Source organism: Pocillopora damicornis, chromosome 3 (assembly GCF_964200805.1).
Source record: "Pocillopora damicornis chromosome 3, jaPocDami1.2, whole genome shotgun sequence".
NCBI classification, from domain to species: Eukaryota; Metazoa; Cnidaria; class Anthozoa; order Scleractinia; family Pocilloporidae; genus Pocillopora; species Pocillopora damicornis.
The window spans coordinates 16,800,104-16,819,057 of record NC_142672.1 but is presented as its reverse complement, the minus strand read 5'-3'; the positions used below and the strand labels follow the sequence as shown (position 1 = coordinate 16,819,057).

The 18,954-nt window shown below is 37.3% G+C and overlaps 2 protein-coding genes across 5 annotated transcripts; one reads left to right on the top strand and one right to left on the bottom strand.

The window, feature by feature from the left end:
• Positions 1 to 2,772: 2,772 nt before the first annotated feature.
• LOC113675748 (RNA cytosine-C(5)-methyltransferase NSUN2) lies at positions 2,773 to 17,670 on the top strand. Of its 4 annotated transcripts, none has more exons than XM_089198822.1 (23): positions 2,807 to 2,857; positions 3,490 to 3,585; positions 4,651 to 4,754; positions 5,587 to 5,681; positions 6,111 to 6,215; positions 6,465 to 6,570; positions 6,886 to 6,957; positions 7,561 to 7,645; positions 7,933 to 8,069; positions 8,429 to 8,487; positions 8,570 to 8,644; positions 8,733 to 8,863; positions 9,247 to 9,320; positions 10,009 to 10,136; positions 12,501 to 12,645; positions 13,138 to 13,586; positions 14,276 to 14,377; positions 14,886 to 15,021; positions 15,318 to 15,395; positions 15,809 to 15,950; positions 16,780 to 16,825; positions 17,148 to 17,287; positions 17,454 to 17,670. In XM_089198822.1, exons 4-23 carry the CDS (start codon positions 5,635 to 5,637, stop codon positions 17,603 to 17,605), a joined length of 2,409 nt encoding a protein of 802 aa, XP_089054948.1. In that variant the 5' UTR covers positions 2,807 to 2,857; positions 3,490 to 3,585; positions 4,651 to 4,754; positions 5,587 to 5,634; the 3' UTR covers positions 17,606 to 17,670. The 4 variants fall into 4 exon arrangements, with proteins under 4 accessions (XP_027048154.2, XP_089054948.1, XP_089054947.1 ...); XM_089198823.1 differs by having other exon boundaries at positions 2,817 to 2,857; positions 4,593 to 4,754; XM_027192353.2 differs by lacking the exon at positions 4,651 to 4,754 and having other exon boundaries at positions 2,773 to 2,857.
• Positions 9,920 to 12,174, bottom strand: LOC113675749 (uncharacterized). The gene has a single exon (XM_027192355.2). The coding sequence runs from the start codon at positions 11,942 to 11,944 to the stop codon at positions 11,036 to 11,038; it is 909 nt and encodes a 302-aa protein (XP_027048156.2). The 5' UTR covers positions 11,945 to 12,174; the 3' UTR covers positions 9,920 to 11,035.
• Positions 17,671 to 18,954: the final 1,284 nt, after the last annotated feature.

Genomic DNA, 18,954 nt, shown 5'->3' with positions numbered 1-18,954 from the left:
GTATAGCAAGGTAGTTTTGGGCTTATCAACTGAGTTGATAATGTAAATTGGTCACCGTAAAGAGTTTCAAAGCTGACGTTCCAAGCGTTAGCCCTTCGTCATTCGCTCTGACGAAAGGCTAACGCTTAAAGCGTCAGCTTTGAAACTCTTTACGGTGGCCACTCAGTTGATTAAACTAGACTTATCTTGTTGTAATCCTGTAATCCTGTAATCCTGTAATCCTGTAATGGACTTATTACCCTTGTCACTGGGTTTACAGTCAAATCGCCTGAGAGTCATCTCGCCCGAACTCATGTCGCCCGAAACCTGAGTCATGTTACCCGAAATTTTAGTTATGTCGCCCGAAATAAAAAGTCAAGTCGCCCGAAGAAACAGACATTAAAAAGATCTGAGTTTCAGACTGTTAACAGGCAATAACGTTGAGAAATTTTAATCACTGACCATATTATCTATTTCTGTGTAGTCAAAGTCTTCATGGCATTTTAAGAAACAAGAAAGAGTTTCCCAAGCTTACGAAATGTCCGTGAGTAAGAAATGAGTACCTACCAAACGAACAACGCTTAATTTTTTTGGTCAGAAACGGAGAACGCTTCCCTTTGTTGTTAGAAACGAACAACGCTATAAGAATCGTTACTCAAACATATTTCAATTCCGAGCATACGATCGATTTCTGTGTAGTCAAAGCTTTCATGGTATTGTTAGAAACCAAGAAAAAGTTTCTCAAGCTTACGAAACGTCCGTGAGTAAGAAGCGATTACATAGCAAACGAACAACGCTGCATTTTGTTGTTGGAAACGAAAAACGTTTCCCTTTGTTGTTAGGAACGAACAACGCTTTAAAAATCTTCATAGTGTTGTCGGAAACAAAGAGCGCCTTAATGATAAAACTGAATTTCTCAACGTTATTGCCTGTTAACAGTCTGAAACTCAGATCTTTTTAATGTTTTTTTGTTCGGGTGACTTGACTTTTTTTTCGGCGACATAACTAAAATTTCGGGCAACATTACTCAGGTTTCGGGCGACATGACTTCTGGCAAGATGACTCTCGGGCGACTTGATCGGTTACCTTGTCACTGTAGTGTCAATCAAGTGATATGCATAACACTTGATGGTTGAAGTGATTTTATGCATGGGCGAGTTGGTCCGTGGACACCTTGATCGGATACCACACCAAAAGGGTTGTTAGATTGATCGGTCTCTTGAGCGCCTTCTCATGATTTGCCACTTTTATGTTTTTACATGTCATAAAAAAATGGGCGACATGACTCAGGATTTCGGGCGACATCACTAAAAGTTTCGAGCGACTTGACCGTAAACCCTACCGACAACCGCCCTTCTCAACTCTATGCTCAACCGGAGGATCAGACCAAACTATCACAAATTGTTCTTTTGTGAAAATAAGAAAGCTTTCGAGTTAATTCTTTTTCAAGGGCCTTAGTTTGTTTTAACTATACCGTGCTCTTCTCCATTCTACTCTTGCCAAAATACATACTGTACTTCTCATTCTACGTCGTGAATCTTCTTCATGGTAGCAACCTTGTCATACTTATGAATGAAGGAAATAGTAAAAATATTAATACTGATGAATTATCATTAAGTTTTAAGTTTCGTGATGAAAAAGCCACGCGTGAGCATAATTTGTGTCGGTCTATAAAAGCCCCTAATTTGCATACTGTTCGTGTAAACTTGCACAGTTGAGAGGACCTATACATTTTTCAGTCAGTAAAGTATTTTTCAATAAAGTGATGGAAGATACGATGAAATTGCTTCAATTCGGTGATATCGCCTGTCATTAGTTTCCGCACGCTTAAAACTATAGCTGTAAATTTTTAGTATCCCTGCTTGGAGTCGGTACACAGTTCTCATCTTAATCTGTCTTTAAAATCTCTTAGACGCTACTAAACTGGAGTGGTTTCTTCATTAATTCGTCTAACTGAGTCTTATTGTTAACCATACTGCCGCCCAAAGGTCACAAAATAGCACAACAGAACTTTATTTGTAAGTTACTCGTTTCACAGGCGGCCCAAGCTCCAGCTGTGAGATGATCATCTTGCGCAATAACAGTCATGGCGGAATTATAAGAGTTTGTATGGGCATATTTACGACCGCCCTCAGGAATAAAAAAAAAACGTTAAATTCTCAAAAAAAATACCTCACCTTAATTCCACAGTGTATCATTTGTTATCTGACCGCTTACTTTGATGAAAGAGCCCATTTTAGCGAGTTGTTTATTTCGAGGTTTTCAACGTACATAAGAAAAGCCTTTCCTTATGAACGTTGAAAACGTCGAAATAAACAACTCGCTAAAATGCGTCCTTTTCATCAAAGTAAGCGGTCAGATAACAAGCGTTACGCTGTAGAAGTAAGGTGAGGTATTTTTTTTGAGAATTTGACGTATTATTTTATTCCTTAGGGCGGCCGTAAATATTCCCATACAAACTCTTATAATTCCGCCATAACTGTTATTGCGCAAGATGATCATCTCACAGCTGGAGCTTGGGCCGCCTGTGCGTGGTGTTGTTGGAAACGAACACTACTTGAGTGATTTATTGACTTTCAGATTCCGGGAGTTATGATTTAGGTTTTGGGTTACCTGACTGTGGGTTAGATAACTTTCGGGCAACTTGACCGGTTGCTCTTAAAGACAGATAATTTACAACTTCAGACTATCTGCTTTACAGCATTACGACTCTAGGTATTTAAACCAAGATTAATTATAACTTTGTTATGCGTGCGTGTTCTCGCCGAGGGACCCTGGGGAAGAGGTTAATTGCGCCTCAGGAAAGGAAATCTACTTCATGTAAACTAAACGTTGCGTTTCTTCAAGACCTTAAAACATGGGCAAGAGGAAACGGAGGGTGAGTATGTTATCTATATATCTATTTATCTATCTCTCTATTTCATCAGGCTCTACTAGCATTCATATTTTTACTATTAGCTTTGTTTTGAATTCGTGGTGCAGCAAAAAAGAAATCGTCAAAACACGCTTCTAAGGAATTGTTAGAGTTGTGATAAGATCACCGGTGTGTCTCAACTCTGATTTTAGTCATAAACGCATTATTTATTTCCTGGGCGCGTTGGTGTAGAAAAACACCTCACCTCCTGATTAGGGCTGAAAGAGAACATTCTCAATAATGATATTCTCGATCCTTAGCAGTAAATTTTCGGATTATTATCGAGACATCTTCAAAGCTTAGGCAAATTTGGCCTCATTTTATGAGCGATACCGAGGTTCTACATGGTGAATTTCAATAGTGTGAGCCCTTATCTTTCGTTAATAACTGACTTAGTTAGGCTGATTGAAGGGAGTTACATTTCTCAGTCACCCAAGATTAATGACTGAAGTATGCTATCCAACATGGAACTCGCTTGTGGCCTATATAAAATGTTATTTTACTCTAAATATTAATTTTAGCAAAATTGTTGAACTTAAACCTTCTGAGATTCAACTGCGAGTATATGGTTGAAGTTTCTTTCATTATGTTTATAGGAGAGACCAAGACGTGGAAACTGGCTTAAGAATAGCCAGTCTACAGATTGGGTACAATCTATCCGAAAGAATGATTTATTTGAGGAATATTACAAGGTGCAGTATTGTCTTTGGCCTCAGTTGTATATGGTCTTATTCATTTCCAATCCCAATAAAGGTGTTCTATAAGAGAAGTCCACTCTTGCTGAGTCAGGAAGCCCTGAAAGCCCTGAGGACAAAATGAGGGAATGGCTGAATGGCAAAAAGACAGAGTGACAGAAAATAACTTTAAATCCTATAAATTAAAAAAAAAAAATGGCAGAAAATCACCCCAAATTCTGTAAGAAAGATTGTTAAAGATGATTTTTTGTGGTTGTCAAGGTGTTAAGTGGATTAACAAATTAATATAACTCTTGCTGTTCTTGCAGTTAGGTTAGTTTTGAAGAACATTAGCTTTAATTCTCTAGACCTTTGCTCTAATGTGTATGTCTGTGAATGATTTCCCCCCTTTCGTGTAAAACTATTGGAAGCTCTTTTTAAATCTCCCAAAGCTGAGGCTGCTTCTCAATAATTTGCCAGTTGCCCAATAGAATCTTTTCAAAGATGGTTACTGATGGGTTGTATTGTGTAACGAAAGGCATTATGGCTAGTAGCACTTTGTTTAGAGTGTTGTTGTCCTGTTTGTAGAATCAACCTCTGTGAGAATTCTTTCACCAGATCATTTGGATTACCCCTTTGGTGTAATTACGACTTGGAGTGCTGGATGTTCTCTTCAAAGACTGATTTTGAATTATTAGTTCTTAGATCTCTGAGGACTTCTCCTTCAATAAATCAATTTGTTACGCACTAGTAGGAACTAAGCAAGAAGTTTCATAGGTTTGAAATGTGTGGACACGTCAAAAATAGATTTCTCATTGAATCGTTTGCCTTCAAAAATTGTGGCATGTAGAAAGTTAATATTTTCTTCTTATATATCAGCTGTGAATTTAATTGTAGAATGATACCTGATTGCTTCTAGAACAAAGTGGTTTAACTCTGACTACACTCATGCAGGACATTCAAAATGAAATTTTATGTAGGATGAGTCAGGATTTGGGGTAATTTCTGGCCATTCCATCCTTTAGGATTTGGGTAATTTTCAGCCATTCCACCAATTTGTCATTCTGCAACTCCAACTTTTAGGGTTGCCCACTGAATCATGTTAGCCTGATTCATTGGTGTTGTATTCCATCTCCTGAGCTAGTGATGGTACAGCCAGACAGCATCCATATTGAGGGTTTGACAAGGTTAGGTCATCTCAAGGTAGTCTGGATTTATCCTGTAGAACTATAGATACAGTGGAACTTCCATTCAGAGGATGCATGTGGGACTAAGAAAAGTTTCCAGTGAATAAAGGTGGTTGGATAGGGCTTTATTGATAATTAAACACAAAAATCTAAAAAATTGAGCTGGTTGGTTCAAAGTTGATTGAATCCAAAATGTCAAACTGTTACTGCCCCTGATGAGTGCCTTCATCACTGAAACTATTTTTTCACCTGGTGGTGCTTTGTCTCTGGAGGAAGTCAACTGAACTGATAACTCTTGCCGCACAATTCATGTCTGTCATAAAAAGGCATATGTTGTTAAAAAGGTCATTTTGTGAAAGCTGTCATCATAGTAATTATCAGTACTATACACTCTTTGGGGTCATTCATGTTATGACTGCTAAAGGTGTCTACTGAATGGTGGTTAAAAGTGGGCTTTGGGACCCAGAATAAGTAGCCCTTTCCCTGAATAGCAGTGTCCCTTTAATAAAGGTAACAGATGTGTAGGTTTCATGAACATTTCTCCGGGATCAAAGTTTTTGTCCTCCCTGAAGGACACCCCATGAGATGTCTCCTGAATAGAGATTTCAGAAAGGAGATGTTCCAATATAGTATAATTCTCAAGTGCAAATTGATAAGAATTGAATTATGACTGTTTTAAATACAATATATGAAGTTCATTATTTTCATTGTCTTTGTCTTGGTAAATTACTTCAGGTTATAAAATATGCATGGTATATGGACTTTGACTGATGGAGAAGGTGCACATTATCTTTATTAATACAGTCATGTGATGTTGTCTTTTCCAACACAGACTCTTAATATAGTTCCGGAAGAAGAGTTTCCTGCATTTATTGCAGCTATGCAGTCAGAGCTTCCAAGCACATTTCGCATCACTGGAACAAGAAGGTAAAAAATTACATCTATCTTATATATTGCACTCAGTTTTTTTGAAAGAAGTCATAAAAATTATCTCCTATTAATTACCCCTGATCATAATGTATTGGATAATGAACAATAAAGAAGACAAGTTTGGCTGAAGAAGATTGAGTTATATTTTATGTGGATTGCAGTTGCAAAAAGCTTAGTTAGGTATTTGAAAGTTTAATTGTCAGACTTTCATCCCCAGGCAGGACCCATTTTTAGGCTATTGTATAGTGATCTAGGTTTTATTTTATTCTTTTGCATATAACACCATTAGCAACAAAAGGGGGGAAAGACATCTTGATCTCAAGAAATACAGTTAAAAGAACTATAGTGGCTCAAAGAATCAATGTTTAAAAACCACAAGCCATTGACTATGACACATTTTGTGTGCCATTTCCTTTTTGTTGATAGTCATGCCCAAGACCTCTTAAATTGCATCAGGAAATTTTTCCTTGATGATATGCACAATATTCAATGTGAAGGAGGAACAGCTGACCCACCAACACCTCTTTCTTGGTAAGAATATTGCTATCTGTCACAATTGTAAGATATTGCCATCACTTGGAAAATACCTGAAAGTCTCTGAAAAAAGTACAGCAAGTTATTAATAGAACTTAAGGCTTTATTGGTAGCCTACCAACATTTTTGTCAGTTTCCTTTTACAAATAACACACACATCCACACACATCCAAGAAATGATAATCAAAGACAAAGTGAGGTTATTATCTGTAGTATTGTCTAGTATATTTTATTATTTCTTTACAGGTATCCTGATGACCTAGCCTGGCAAATCAATTTAACGAAGAGATTTATCAGAAAATCAGCATCCATGGAAAAGTTTCATAATTTTTTGGTTCATCAAACAGAATCTGTAAGATAAAATTTTATTATCAGTGGTTGCTCTTGTAAATAAAAGGTTAATCACTTAGTTACCACTTCACATCCAGTTGCCTTTATGTAATTTCATCTAAAGTCACAAAACACATATCTTTGTTGATGTAGCCTGTAAGGACAATTGAGGTTTCCCTAATTCATACCTTGGTGGTTGATCTTATTCACCTTTGAACGTTTGCTACTCTTGGATAAGTTAACTCCATTGTTTTAGCCTTCCAATTACAATATAGAGAAACCAAATTATCTTTACAGGCTGTTATATAGTTGATTCTATTTATTTTTTTACCTTCAGGGAAACATTAGCCGTCAAGAGGCAGTCAGTATGATTCCTCCTTTGCTTTTAGATGTCAAACCAGGTCAAAAGGTTAGCAGTTTTGGAGCTCAGATTGAGTCACAGAGTGACATGACAGTGGTCTGATTATGTAAACGATAAATACAATGCTTGAGCAAACTTTTTTAAAAATAATTTGATAGCATTTTAATATTCTGGGCATGATAAGTAAATTAATTTTTTGGTTGATTTTTTTTTAATGTCTGATAGTCTGAAGAGTCCGTTGTCTCTTGCCCCAATCTGCAGTAGGACTATCTTCTGCCTGAGTGCATATCAAGGGACTGGGGCTGAGTGCATATCAAGGGACTGGGGCTGGGACTTAATGCATATCAAGGGAATGGGGCTGGGACTGTTGTTTGAAAAGTGGCTAAGGCTATCCACTGGATAAATCCCTATTCGGTGGATGTTGCAGTATGTTTTGTTAACACTTAACTGCTGGATAGTGATTTTTCTTAAATTCAGGTGAACTAAGTGATTTTGGTTCCTTCTTTACAAGTAGATGAGTGTGTTAGTTTTAGATTTTATGCACCAAAGCTTGATCAAGCTAGATGCATTTTTATGTTTTTTAAAAAGGAAAGAGAAAAAACAACCTCCTGGACTGTAATTGAACTGAATACATGATTAATTTTGACATAGATACTGGATGCCTGTGCTGCTCCTGGCTCCAAGACTGTTCAACTTATTGAACTTCTTCATGGTGAGGAATCTCAAGGAATTCCTGGTAGGTTGTCATTCCTTTGTACTGGTGTTCATGTTGTCCTTGATTATTTTTCCTTTAAAAATAATGATTAGAGTCTGTCTGGAGAAGGAGCTATTCTTAATCAGCTCATAATAGTTTCAACTCATACATGTATTAAAATTTGAAAAATGCTTTCATCAGGTCAAATACTTGTAGGTCAGTCATCTTCATCGGTTAAGAGTTATCTTCCAGTAAAATCTTGCATTTGGAAATATCTAGAGTGAATTGCTGTTTCAGGCTCACTAAAATTTTTTCTTTGTTTCTTTCAGATGGTCTTGTTGTAGCAAATGAACTTCAGAACAAGAGATGTTACATGCTTGTTCATCAAAGCAAAAGACTTAAAAGTCCATGTTGTTTAATTACAAACCATGATGCATCTCTTTTTCCTGCCATGTTTATCAAAGGAGTAGGTTGACTTAATATTCTTGTGACAAGTATTAAATATAATATGATCCTTAAGTTATATCGATATTTACATCTTCTAAGCATCAATGTCTTTGTAAAAGTGCCAATAATAGATACTTATTTTAGTAGTATAGCAAAGTAAGATTACACTCCTATGTAAGAAATTTTAGTTGCCTGCCAAGAATCGGCTTAATTTACCTGTGACTCAACTGTGACAGAGGGAAAATCTAATTTAATTTGCAAAAGTTTGATAAAGAGCTTCTTTTTTTGCAAGGAGACTTAATTTCAGAAGAGGAGAGTTGCATTTGTCACTGTTGTTGTACATGTTTAGATTGTCTTTGTGTGTTTTGTTTTTATTAGGAAGATGATAAAAAGATACCAGTTATGTTTGACAGAATTTTGTGTGATGTCCCATGCAGGTGAGTTATCAAATATTTTTTCTTTGTTAATACCTTTCTCAAAGTTTCTCAGTGTCAACCCAAAGGTAACTTTCTTTTACAGTGGAGATGGAACTCTGAGAAAAAATCCTCAAATATGGAAGAAATGGAGTCCACAGCTTGGCTTAAGTTTATTTAGGTTTGTATGTAAAATTGAATTGTTATTGTGGCTTAATGGATAACCCATTTTTATAAGAAAAAAGAACTAAAGATATTTTTCTTTTCAGAGTGCAACTGCGCATTTTAGCCCGAGCAGTAGAGATGTTGGCAACTGGAGGTCGCATTGTATACTCCACTTGTACTCTTAATCCAATTGAAAATGAGGCAGTCATCTCCACTTTGCTACAGAAAGCAGAAGGTGCTTGACATAGTATTTCACCAGTCAAATTTTGAATTTGAGTTTTATTTCTCTAACCTTTTTACTCCTAAGATCTTATTTGTAATTCTTGGCATTGTCTGTCATATAATTCTTATGATACTAGTTCAAAGAATTTGTTACTGGATCAATTAATAATCCCCTAATTGATACTTTTCTGTATTCTTGTCAGTTGTTTTCATGATATTTTATTGACATTGTAAGTCCAAATTCTTTCTTGGTGACTCATGGGAGTTTAGTTTAAAGCAGAGCGAGAGTTATTTGAATATTTTATGTCTTATTCCGAAATTTTGCTTCGAGAAAACAGAGGTAAAAACTGGCTCCTATGACACTATGACACTATGACACTATGTATTGTCGTCTAGGTGCTGTGGAACTTGTAGATGTATCATCATATCTTCCCAAACTAAAGCGATCCACAGGCTTGAGGACATGGAAGGTAAAATGAAAAAACTGTTTGATTTGCTACAAGCTTTCAGATGAAATTCACATATAAAGTCAGTGACCTCCTTTTACTTCTAGCTTTTCTATTGTATTTATTACTTGCAAGTGGACTGTGATCTAATTTCTTTGGATGGAACTCAACCTCTTGACTACCTCAAATATTTTAATTTCAAATTGATTTTGTGTGTAATATGGTTTCTTAATCAAATCTTACTTTTTGTCATATTCACCAGTATTGTCAAGTCATTAACCTTTTTACTTCTCCTTATTTCAAAATGACACATTCAGATTTTTTTAGATGCAAAGGAAGTTTCCATGTCATCGGCATCTTCCAAAAATTATTTGATCAAATTTGTTCAACACTTGTTGGGTCTTGGGATGAATCCAATTTTAAACAAAACAGCTTTACAACTACATGACGGAAAGATATATACATTAAGGCAGAGAGAGCCTCTGTAATAGAGTGAGTATGAAGTGATCATCAAAGGTATCAAAATATGGATTAGGAAAGCAATATTTTAGATGGTTTCAAGGTTGTTGCAAGGACTTCAGTGATTAACTCTCAGTCGTGTGTCTAGTAACATGTTACAGCAATGAAGTTATAGATTGCATTTATTATGCTGCATGTTGTGTTCATGTATTTAACAAACATGTTGCTTAAGTTTTAAATTGTTTCATTGCAGATCATGACAAAAAACATGAAAATTGTTGATAATTGTGATCCAGGTACAGAATTTTTTGCAAAAGGATTCAAACCAGAAATGTTACCTCCATCAGAGGATGTTATTGAAAAACTACACATAGAGAGATGGTGGGTAGATCTTTGTTGTGATGTAGTGTTCTGATAGGAGACCATTATAGAGTATAAAGTTCATTAGGTTTTTCATGCACACATTGCTATGTAAACACTTCCACAGAATTATTTTTTTGACAGTTATATAATTTTTAACTTTGTAAGATTTGACTGAACAACAGCAACCCATCTATTCCACTTGCTGTAATAGATGGGTTGCCAACAAAAAGTGATATATATCAAATAATGTATTTTATTACTAACACAGCCTCAGGTTACTTGTAAGTAGGTGCAGTGGTCTGTATTAGTTTTGTTGTCAGTCATTAATTCTGGGAAAGCTGATTAATTTGATTTCATCAAGATAGTGGGGGTTTCTAATTTATTCTTGCAACTGTTTCCTATGATGACTTAATGTGGATCCAGTGGTTGGTAACTACAGTTTCCTTTTATTAATTTATTTCCCACACAAAATGTATATGAACCAAAGAGGACTTTGAAGCAAACTAAACTTATATCAGTGTGGGAACTAATAAGTCCACTTGATTATGTCTTCCAAAAGCTAATGATTGATTCTACAGATTATATACCGAGCTCTCTACCACTAACCCATTACTGCAAATATATTTTTTTCTGCCAGCTCTCCAATAATGCTGATAAAGCCATAGGAAACTCTTCTATCCAAAAAAATCAAAATGGCCTTTTGAGTTTCAAGGACTCTGGTCAAGTGGTGGAATGTAATTTATGTTTACCAACCAAATTTGGCTCTTAAGAAGTATAAAATACGATTGATCAATAAAATTTGGAAAAGTTTGAAGTCTTTAAAGCGAGTTTGAAGTCAAACAAGTGTCTTTCTTGTAATGCAATACTTGTTACTTAGAGTTAAAAATGGTCGAATGGATTATTTCTGTATGTGACAATCATTGTTGAATGAACAACACGCGTGTGCCATCAGGGTCGATACATTGAAGCACATTACTCTGATATTCGGGGTATTTTTGGCTGACATCTTCCATAGTATCATGATTAGTTTTCAGATCTTCAAATCGTTGTGTATCGACAGTGAATACAAGGGCACCAAAGCCACTTTGACGGTCCAAGTCTGGATTGTTAAAGTTGCAGCGTTTTACAGTCCAGTATTGCAACTCGAGGGTCGTGTAAGGTCTTTTCCAAAGCCACTCTCGGATTTCTACAGCATTCACGTCATCTGATGGTGGTTTTTCATCTGTACAAGCCAAGAAATAAAGATCAAACATGTCTGGAATGTTTTGCCTTGAAATAAGTTTCATGCCTAGTGAAGACTCATAGAACCTGAGGGATTCTTTGATGTCGGAGACTCGAAGAGTTATTTGACCCACGTGTGTTTGCTGACGTAGAGCGAAGGTTGGATTAAGAAAGCATTTTATCCGCTCAGAACAGAAGTTGCTTTGGAAATCACGTTGCAATAGTTCTATGGAATACCCAAAAGGGTCGCACAAGTGACACAGGTAGCCAATGTCTCGAAACTGTCTGGGTTGAGTTACATCGACTCCGTGGCTCATAAGCTGTGACCGAGCTGTGTCCACATCAGCTAGAGACAGTCCAATCTTCCAGTACACATCTTGAGATGGTTTGGGTACGTAAAGCTTGGGTGGACTGGATTGCTGAATGTGAGATCGAAACTCAATACATGCCGACTTCGGGTTATTTTCGAAACCAACCCAGTGTATCAAATCGGTTTCGCTTCGCATCTCTTTTAGCACACTCATTCCCAGTCGTTGACAATACCACTCAATAAGCCCTGTGGTGGCAGATGTATCCACATGGAGTCGGGGAAACGCCAGCTTCATTTCTCTCAGTTATCTTATCGCGATAGAGAGGAGTGATTATCAAAAGTTTTTTACCTTCACAGCTCCTTCGTAGGAAACAATCCTCGACACCAGTCTCTTTCTTTGGACTCGCACGCAACGAGCTCCTCCACGAAGGAGGGAGCGTGTTACATGTAATCGTCCGTGTAACCTCAAACGGAGAAATCGAGGCTAAATTTCTACCAAACTTGTGTTCCACGATGCATGTTTGAGTCAGGATTTTTTTACTTTTTTTTTTTTCTTTTCACTTATAGTTTTTCATAATAGGTTAGAAACCAGTCCGTGAAGAATTTTATTGTTTACACCACTAACCTGTCTTTCCTAAGAATACTTTCTTAAATCATACAACCCAGCTTTTTCATTACATTTTTTTTTTACCCAATTACCCTAAATTTCCTCAAACCTTACACCAACCTGGCATGGTTCCGATCACTTTCAAGCTGTAGCAGCTGAACAGACTTGAACAGTGGAATATTTCCTCTTGAGTGTATTAGCAAGGGCGTAGTCCAGTTCTAGTCTGATACTTTTAACTTTGCAGTGTGAGAATATATCCCCATCAGCAGGACACTGGTGGATTTTTCATAGCTGTTCTTGAAAAAAAGAAGCCATCACATTGGGAAAATGGAAACAGGTGTACTGATAACCCGAGGCTACTGCCCTGGGAGAGCATGGCAGACTGGCAGGTAAGATTCTATACAGTAAAACACTTCATCATGGTAAATAATTATACGTACCTTCCCTTGTATATCTTTCCTCAAATAACTATAGGATCTCATAGGTTTTTCTCGTTTTCTAGTTACTTGAAAATTCTCACAAAAGTAGTGCAAGTCCACACATGTTTTTGTGACATTCATGCTGCAGGTTCAGAAGTGCCATTTATTGGTCATTCAACATCTCTGTTCTTCCCCCACTGAGCATGGCACTATATAGAGCTCTGTGATGGAGATTGTGTTTTCTACGAGTTCCCGATAAAACATTCCCGTCCATAGAATAAATCAACAATCAGTTCTTTGCATAGTTTGCGTTATTTCCTTTATTCTGCCATCAGGAGACAAAAAATTAGCATTAATTATTTATTTCTTTTGAAAAACCGGATTCTAATTTTTGGTTATAGATTCTAGCTTACAAAATTACTTTCACTGGAAAATTTGTCTGTACGTTGCTTCATTTTACAGGCGAGAAAAGAGGCAAAATGCGGAAAACAGGAAGGTAAAGTTGCCTCACGGACGCCTAATGAGACCACAAAAACTGACTCTGATCAGAGTAATGTGAAACAGCAAACTGAAAGAGGGACAGAAAGGTCAGAAGAGCCTGCTACTTGTGAACTTGGCATCAACAATCAGGTTGATAATGATTATTGTGAGCAATCTGCAAGCACTAATGAAGTTATGGACTACGAACAAGACGAGTCGAACAAACTTGATGAACTGGTTAATGACGATGATTCTAACGGTGAAAAAACTGAATTAGATCTTGCTGAAGATGAAGAAGCTAACAGATTGACAAGTGAGAGTTTTGAAGAACACGACAGCACAGAAAATGGTCAACAGGAGGAACATTCTTCAGGCGGAAACAAAGAGAGTGATATCAGCACTGTCAACAATTCTGGAGATTCGTCGCAAGTGTGAGTAGTGGTTATTTTGTGGATCTGTTGTTATGAAAAGCTTATTTGAATGCGATAAAAGACAGGTAAATTTCGCTCCAAAACATACACAGATCAAATTTAGTCAAACGTGAGTTGTTAATTAGGGATCTTATTTCAGTGGAAGAATCGTTTCATGAACGTTCTTAGGTGAGCCCTCTTTGAAATGAAGATTAACGTCATATCCATTAAAAGTTCCGAATACCGACATCCGGTCCTTAGTGGATCCAGTCATGTGTTCTTTCTAGTGGGAGGTAGAAGGGCGCTTATTTCAAGGAAGGGTCTCACTTGTAGCGGGATGCATATAACTTAAGTCAATATTAATTGTCATTTATGGTTAATTGTTCGTTAAGAAACTATTAAGCTGTGCCGACGGGTAAGTGAAACAATAAGTTTATTAGAACTTGATTAATGTAGGGTATTTCGATAGTCGGAGCAAAAAAATATTGTTATTTCCGATCTATTCACCCTAATTTAGGGCTAGCCTCGAAACTTTAACTTGTGTGGCTGGTGGGTTTTTGTTGTTGTTGTTCGATGAAAAAGAAGGCAACGGAGCACAAAGGTGCACATGATACAACTGAACCCTCCGCCCCACCCCTCCATGGTAAATAATAAACCCAACTTGTTTTTCCTGTCTGCTGATCTAAGCTGTACAATTTTTGCCTCTTTAGTGATCAACCACCAGCGAAAAAAGCTAAAGTGGAAATGAAAGGGTTTAAAGAAGACCCATTTGTATTTCTCAAAGAAGATGACGAGCACTGGCCTCAAATTAAGTAAGAGATTACTTAAGTAACATAAGGGATCGTACGTGAATCAAAGGGCTGGGATACTTTGAAACAAGTGGATATTGAAACGTACCATATTTCGCTAAAAATAAAAACGTACTCTAACGTATGCTGTCATTATATGGAGACTTCATACCGTTCTTCATGTGAGTGGTATGTTACAATGCTAATCATAAGCTTTTTACTTACCTCGGTATTTGAAGGGACAGTAACAAATTATTGTTATGTTCTGTGAAGTTTTACTTAGTAATTAAGTAAACAAGTCGGATAAGATTTGGGGATGTTTGTCGTAGTGGTATGATTACTAAGGAACAAGTTTGTGGAGAGTGTTTGCACCGACATAGATAAACCTTACAACCTGGAGGATGTCTCCGTCTTGGGGCCTCATGCCACGTATGTATGTATGCCAAAGAAGAAATCAAGCGATGTAGAGGTTCAATGTACGCATTTAAATGCTTGTTCAGTTCTATGTTTAAATGTAAATATTATATTGTAGGGAATTTTACGGTATAGACGATTCTTTTCCTGCTGATCAACTCCTGGTGAGATCCGTTGGTGGGAAGAAAAGGAATATTTATCTGGTGTCCAAAGCAGTCAAAGATGTCATGGAGATGGTCACTGACGAACACAAGGTTTGTTTAACAGTTCATATGATGTCAACCATCTGAAGTTTCCGACGCTCAAGAGAGTAGAATGTATGTCAGGTATTCAAACTGTGTCGCAGTTGGGTATTAGGAAGTTAGATCATTGAAATAAGGGTGATGTGAATGAACACCTCCCCTTCTCCTTTCCTCGGTAACAGAATTTTCACCCGACAATGCCCGATGACAAACTTCCCAGAGACTACTGACATTTTTACTATTTATAAAGTCGAAGATACGATCACTTCATGTAACCCGAGATACATATTGAAATGGTTTCGTTCCAGGTGGTTAACACAGGGATGAAGGTGATTGCCCGGGCAGAGGTTGACAATGCAGGATGTCTGTTCAGACTGATGCAGGAGGTATGAACATGTGATTACTATGCCATACACTGAACGTGATTGAGGATGAATTGCTTGAGACCCATTTTCTCGCTTGCTTTCTTATTCTTATATGTTCCTCTTTAAGGCAGTAAAAGGAGTCTACAGTGCTGCGGAAGCACACTAATTAAAATTATGGTGGAAAATTCTGCGCTTGAAGTTTTTTCTTTTTGGTTGTCTGTTTGTTTGTTCAATTTTCTGTTTTCTTTTTTTTTTCCATTTTTGTGGCTTACATAAGGATAACTCAGTTCCCGTACGCAAACAAAGTCGCTTTTTGGTCCAGTATTTCCGTCATTACGGATGTTTTTGACAATAATTTCTCATGTATTTAACAAGCTAACTTTGATTGAAGGATTAAACATTTCTGAGAAAGGACTCTTTTCTTAATTTCACAGGGTATCGAGGCTGTACTGCCATACATAAACAAACGCAAAGTTACCATCCCACAGAAGGATCTCGTCATCTTGTTGACTCAAGACAGGCCTTTCTGCACTGAATTTTCAAGTGCGACAAAAGAGCAGTTGGACAAAATTGAAGGTGTGCTTAGACTGATGTATTAGGCCTACCTGGGAAGAATTGGAAAGATGGACGCTGAGAATTGAAATACTATTTTGTAACTATTGTGTTATTGTGGTAGAGATTGTCACTCCCTAGCTGAGCATTGCTCTAGTTAAAAGCACTTGAAAGCATTTAGAAATCGACCAATGCTGCACTTGTATACCATTTTGCTTTAGATGTTGACTACCCTCTTTCCTCAGTGATTCACTCAGCGTTCGTTTATCGTATCACCCTATACTTCTCTTAAATGCTAGAATAACGCTGGTTATTACTTCCACAACGTTTGTCCCACAACGTTTGTTTGTTTTGGGATGTGATCAGCAAATGTGTTTGGTTAGCACGAATTCAAGTTGTGCGATGGCCAGACTAAACAGGGAACAGATTACAGGTGATAAAAATTTGTTTCAAAACAAGTCTCTTTCAACTGAAGTATTCACAGCTAGAGTATCACAATAGCTACTTCAATATGCAAATAAATTAAATGTTGAAAGGTGAAGATGGGGTATGGAACTATAAGATATAAAAGAATGCTTATCAGAATGGATCAAATTCGGGTACACTTGAAAAGCAACAGCCAACTTTATTGTAATTATTTTTCTCGTAACGCCTAGACGTTATGCGTTGAATTATTTAGCTGTGATTTTCCTGCTTAGGCAGAGATACTGTTGCTCTCCTATCATAAAGTTTGTTGTCAATAACTAAAGTACATGGATATAGTTACACTAAGTATTTTTATGTTTCTCTATTAGGATGGGTTCATGATAAGAAATTCGTTAGGTTTTTACACTCTTGTTTCGGCATTTTTCAGATCAAGGCTGTATTGTGTATGTTTATGAACCCAACGGTCCATACAGGTTAGTAGTTCGCTCTCAAGTTAACTTTTATGTCAAGGAAACTGAGCATCTTAACAACTTAGTCGTGCAATGCATGAACTACAAACTTAATAGGGGCCAGACAGGATTTATAATCCACATTCCTTTAGGAAATTCAGCACCAAAGATCGCTTCATTATTTTGCCTCTGTCTTTGTGTTTCAAATCATTGTTCGAAATTCTTTCGAGTAGTTTCGCAAGTGGTCTTGACTCCAATTGCTTACCTTTCTGGTACGTTGTACAGAATATGTTGAGCTATTTGAAAACCCCAATGAGTTTAATGGCTGCTTGATTTTCTGTCCTAGCTTTCCGGAGGATACTATAAGGAGTAGACTTGTAATCTGTGGCTGGAAAGCTAAAGTTTCCACACGGGTCCAGATTAGTAAATTTGACAGAACTCACTACAGTATACTGTGTGGTTTACCACCTGGAAATAAGCAAAAAGGTATTCATAACTTAGTATTGTTCTTATTTGATGCGTTTCGTCCATCATGAAAGTTATTACTATTAGTTTCTCTAGCGCCACCGTTGGCGCGGCGTAGCCTTGCAGAGGAGGCTACCACTCCAATTTTGTGATGGCAATCAAAGGAAGGGCTGTTTCTCATTTTTAGGGAAGAAAGACGCAGTGGACTCAAAACAGGAAACGACTTCTAAAGAAGATAAAGACAATGAACAAGGTGACGACGAGAAAAACCTGGATTTTATCGGCGACTTTCTTAACGTGGAACCACCAGAAGGTTCACTTGACGTGGGTTTTATATGAAGGCTTATTTCTTTCGTATACCTCCGTGTTAAGTTGTACGCTGAATAAAATAACTTGTCAAAGTCGTTATTCTCATTTCATGCAGAGACCAGTCAGCTAATCACTGCCTCCAGGGTCCTTCAACTTAGAAATTAACAATAAAACACACACCACCACTGATATTTCGAAATCCCCGCGCATCTCTCACAATTCAGTGACGGTTCATACTGCTCAAGGCCTCAACCTTCCTCGCGAGCGAAGAAATCTCATGCCGCAGCGCTAATAATGAGGGCCTTGTCGCGAGCCAGACTTCTGATCGAGAGCTCTGGGTTTGAGCTCCGAGCGAGACACTTCAGATTAATGAATGGTTTTTTGAATAGCTGAAACCTCTGGGAAAAGCTTTAAATTTAGTTGCTTTATTCGTAGAGTTCATGTTCTTTTAGAGGAAGATTAGTCACTATTATGTATTCTTTTTAATACCGTGAATGTTCGAATGAACGTCAGCGTCTTCGAAGCTGTGCTCTAGTTCTAGAAGGAGCCAATAGGTTAATAAATGAATGGGGTGTATGGCTCTTCTCTATCGATCACTTTAAGTATTCTTACGGGACAGATGGTCTTTCTAGACCTTAATACCATGGTGCAAGTCAGATCATGGTGCAAATTTCAAACTTTAAATAGAAAAATATCTTAGAGTGTAGAATTCTACTCTGTAAGAAAGGATCTCGAAAATCTAGGAGAGCGATGGAGGATTTTAAGTAGAAAGGTAAAATTACATGAACCCACCAGTGGCGACTGTGGAAGGGAATCACAAGTAATGTTAGCGCGCACAGTGGTGTGTTTCTGTTGAGATATTTCCTATTTTTGTTTATTGTTCCCTTGTCACTCGGAGAAATAGCGTACGAAATTGACATGTTTCGATGGAAGCTGAAAAATTATTAGTATCTGGTCTTTTACTGAGTTTCTATTAGTAGAGCTAATATGTGATCGCAGTGGGATAGTTTTCCATATTGTTCCTGTCAATGAGTTAAACAAGATAATTAGCAAAGAGCCCTGTATAGAGGGTCCCAATGGGGTTAACCGTTAGCCGTAAAACGGCCAAAATATTTAGCCGTTAGACGTAAAAATTGACAAATTTTGACCGTTAGTCGTAAAAAAAGTTAACCGTAAAAATATCTCTGGTGGAAACAATGGAAAGGTGTCAACCGTTAGCCGGAAATTGGCCAAAATTTTAACCGATAGCCGTAAAAGCCATAACCCCATTGAGACCCTCGGTATACAATAGACCATTTCGGAGTTCATGTAATCCTCATAATCAAGACGAGGGTTATCGGCCAATCTTTGTAATGGATAGTCTCACTTTAACAACAAGG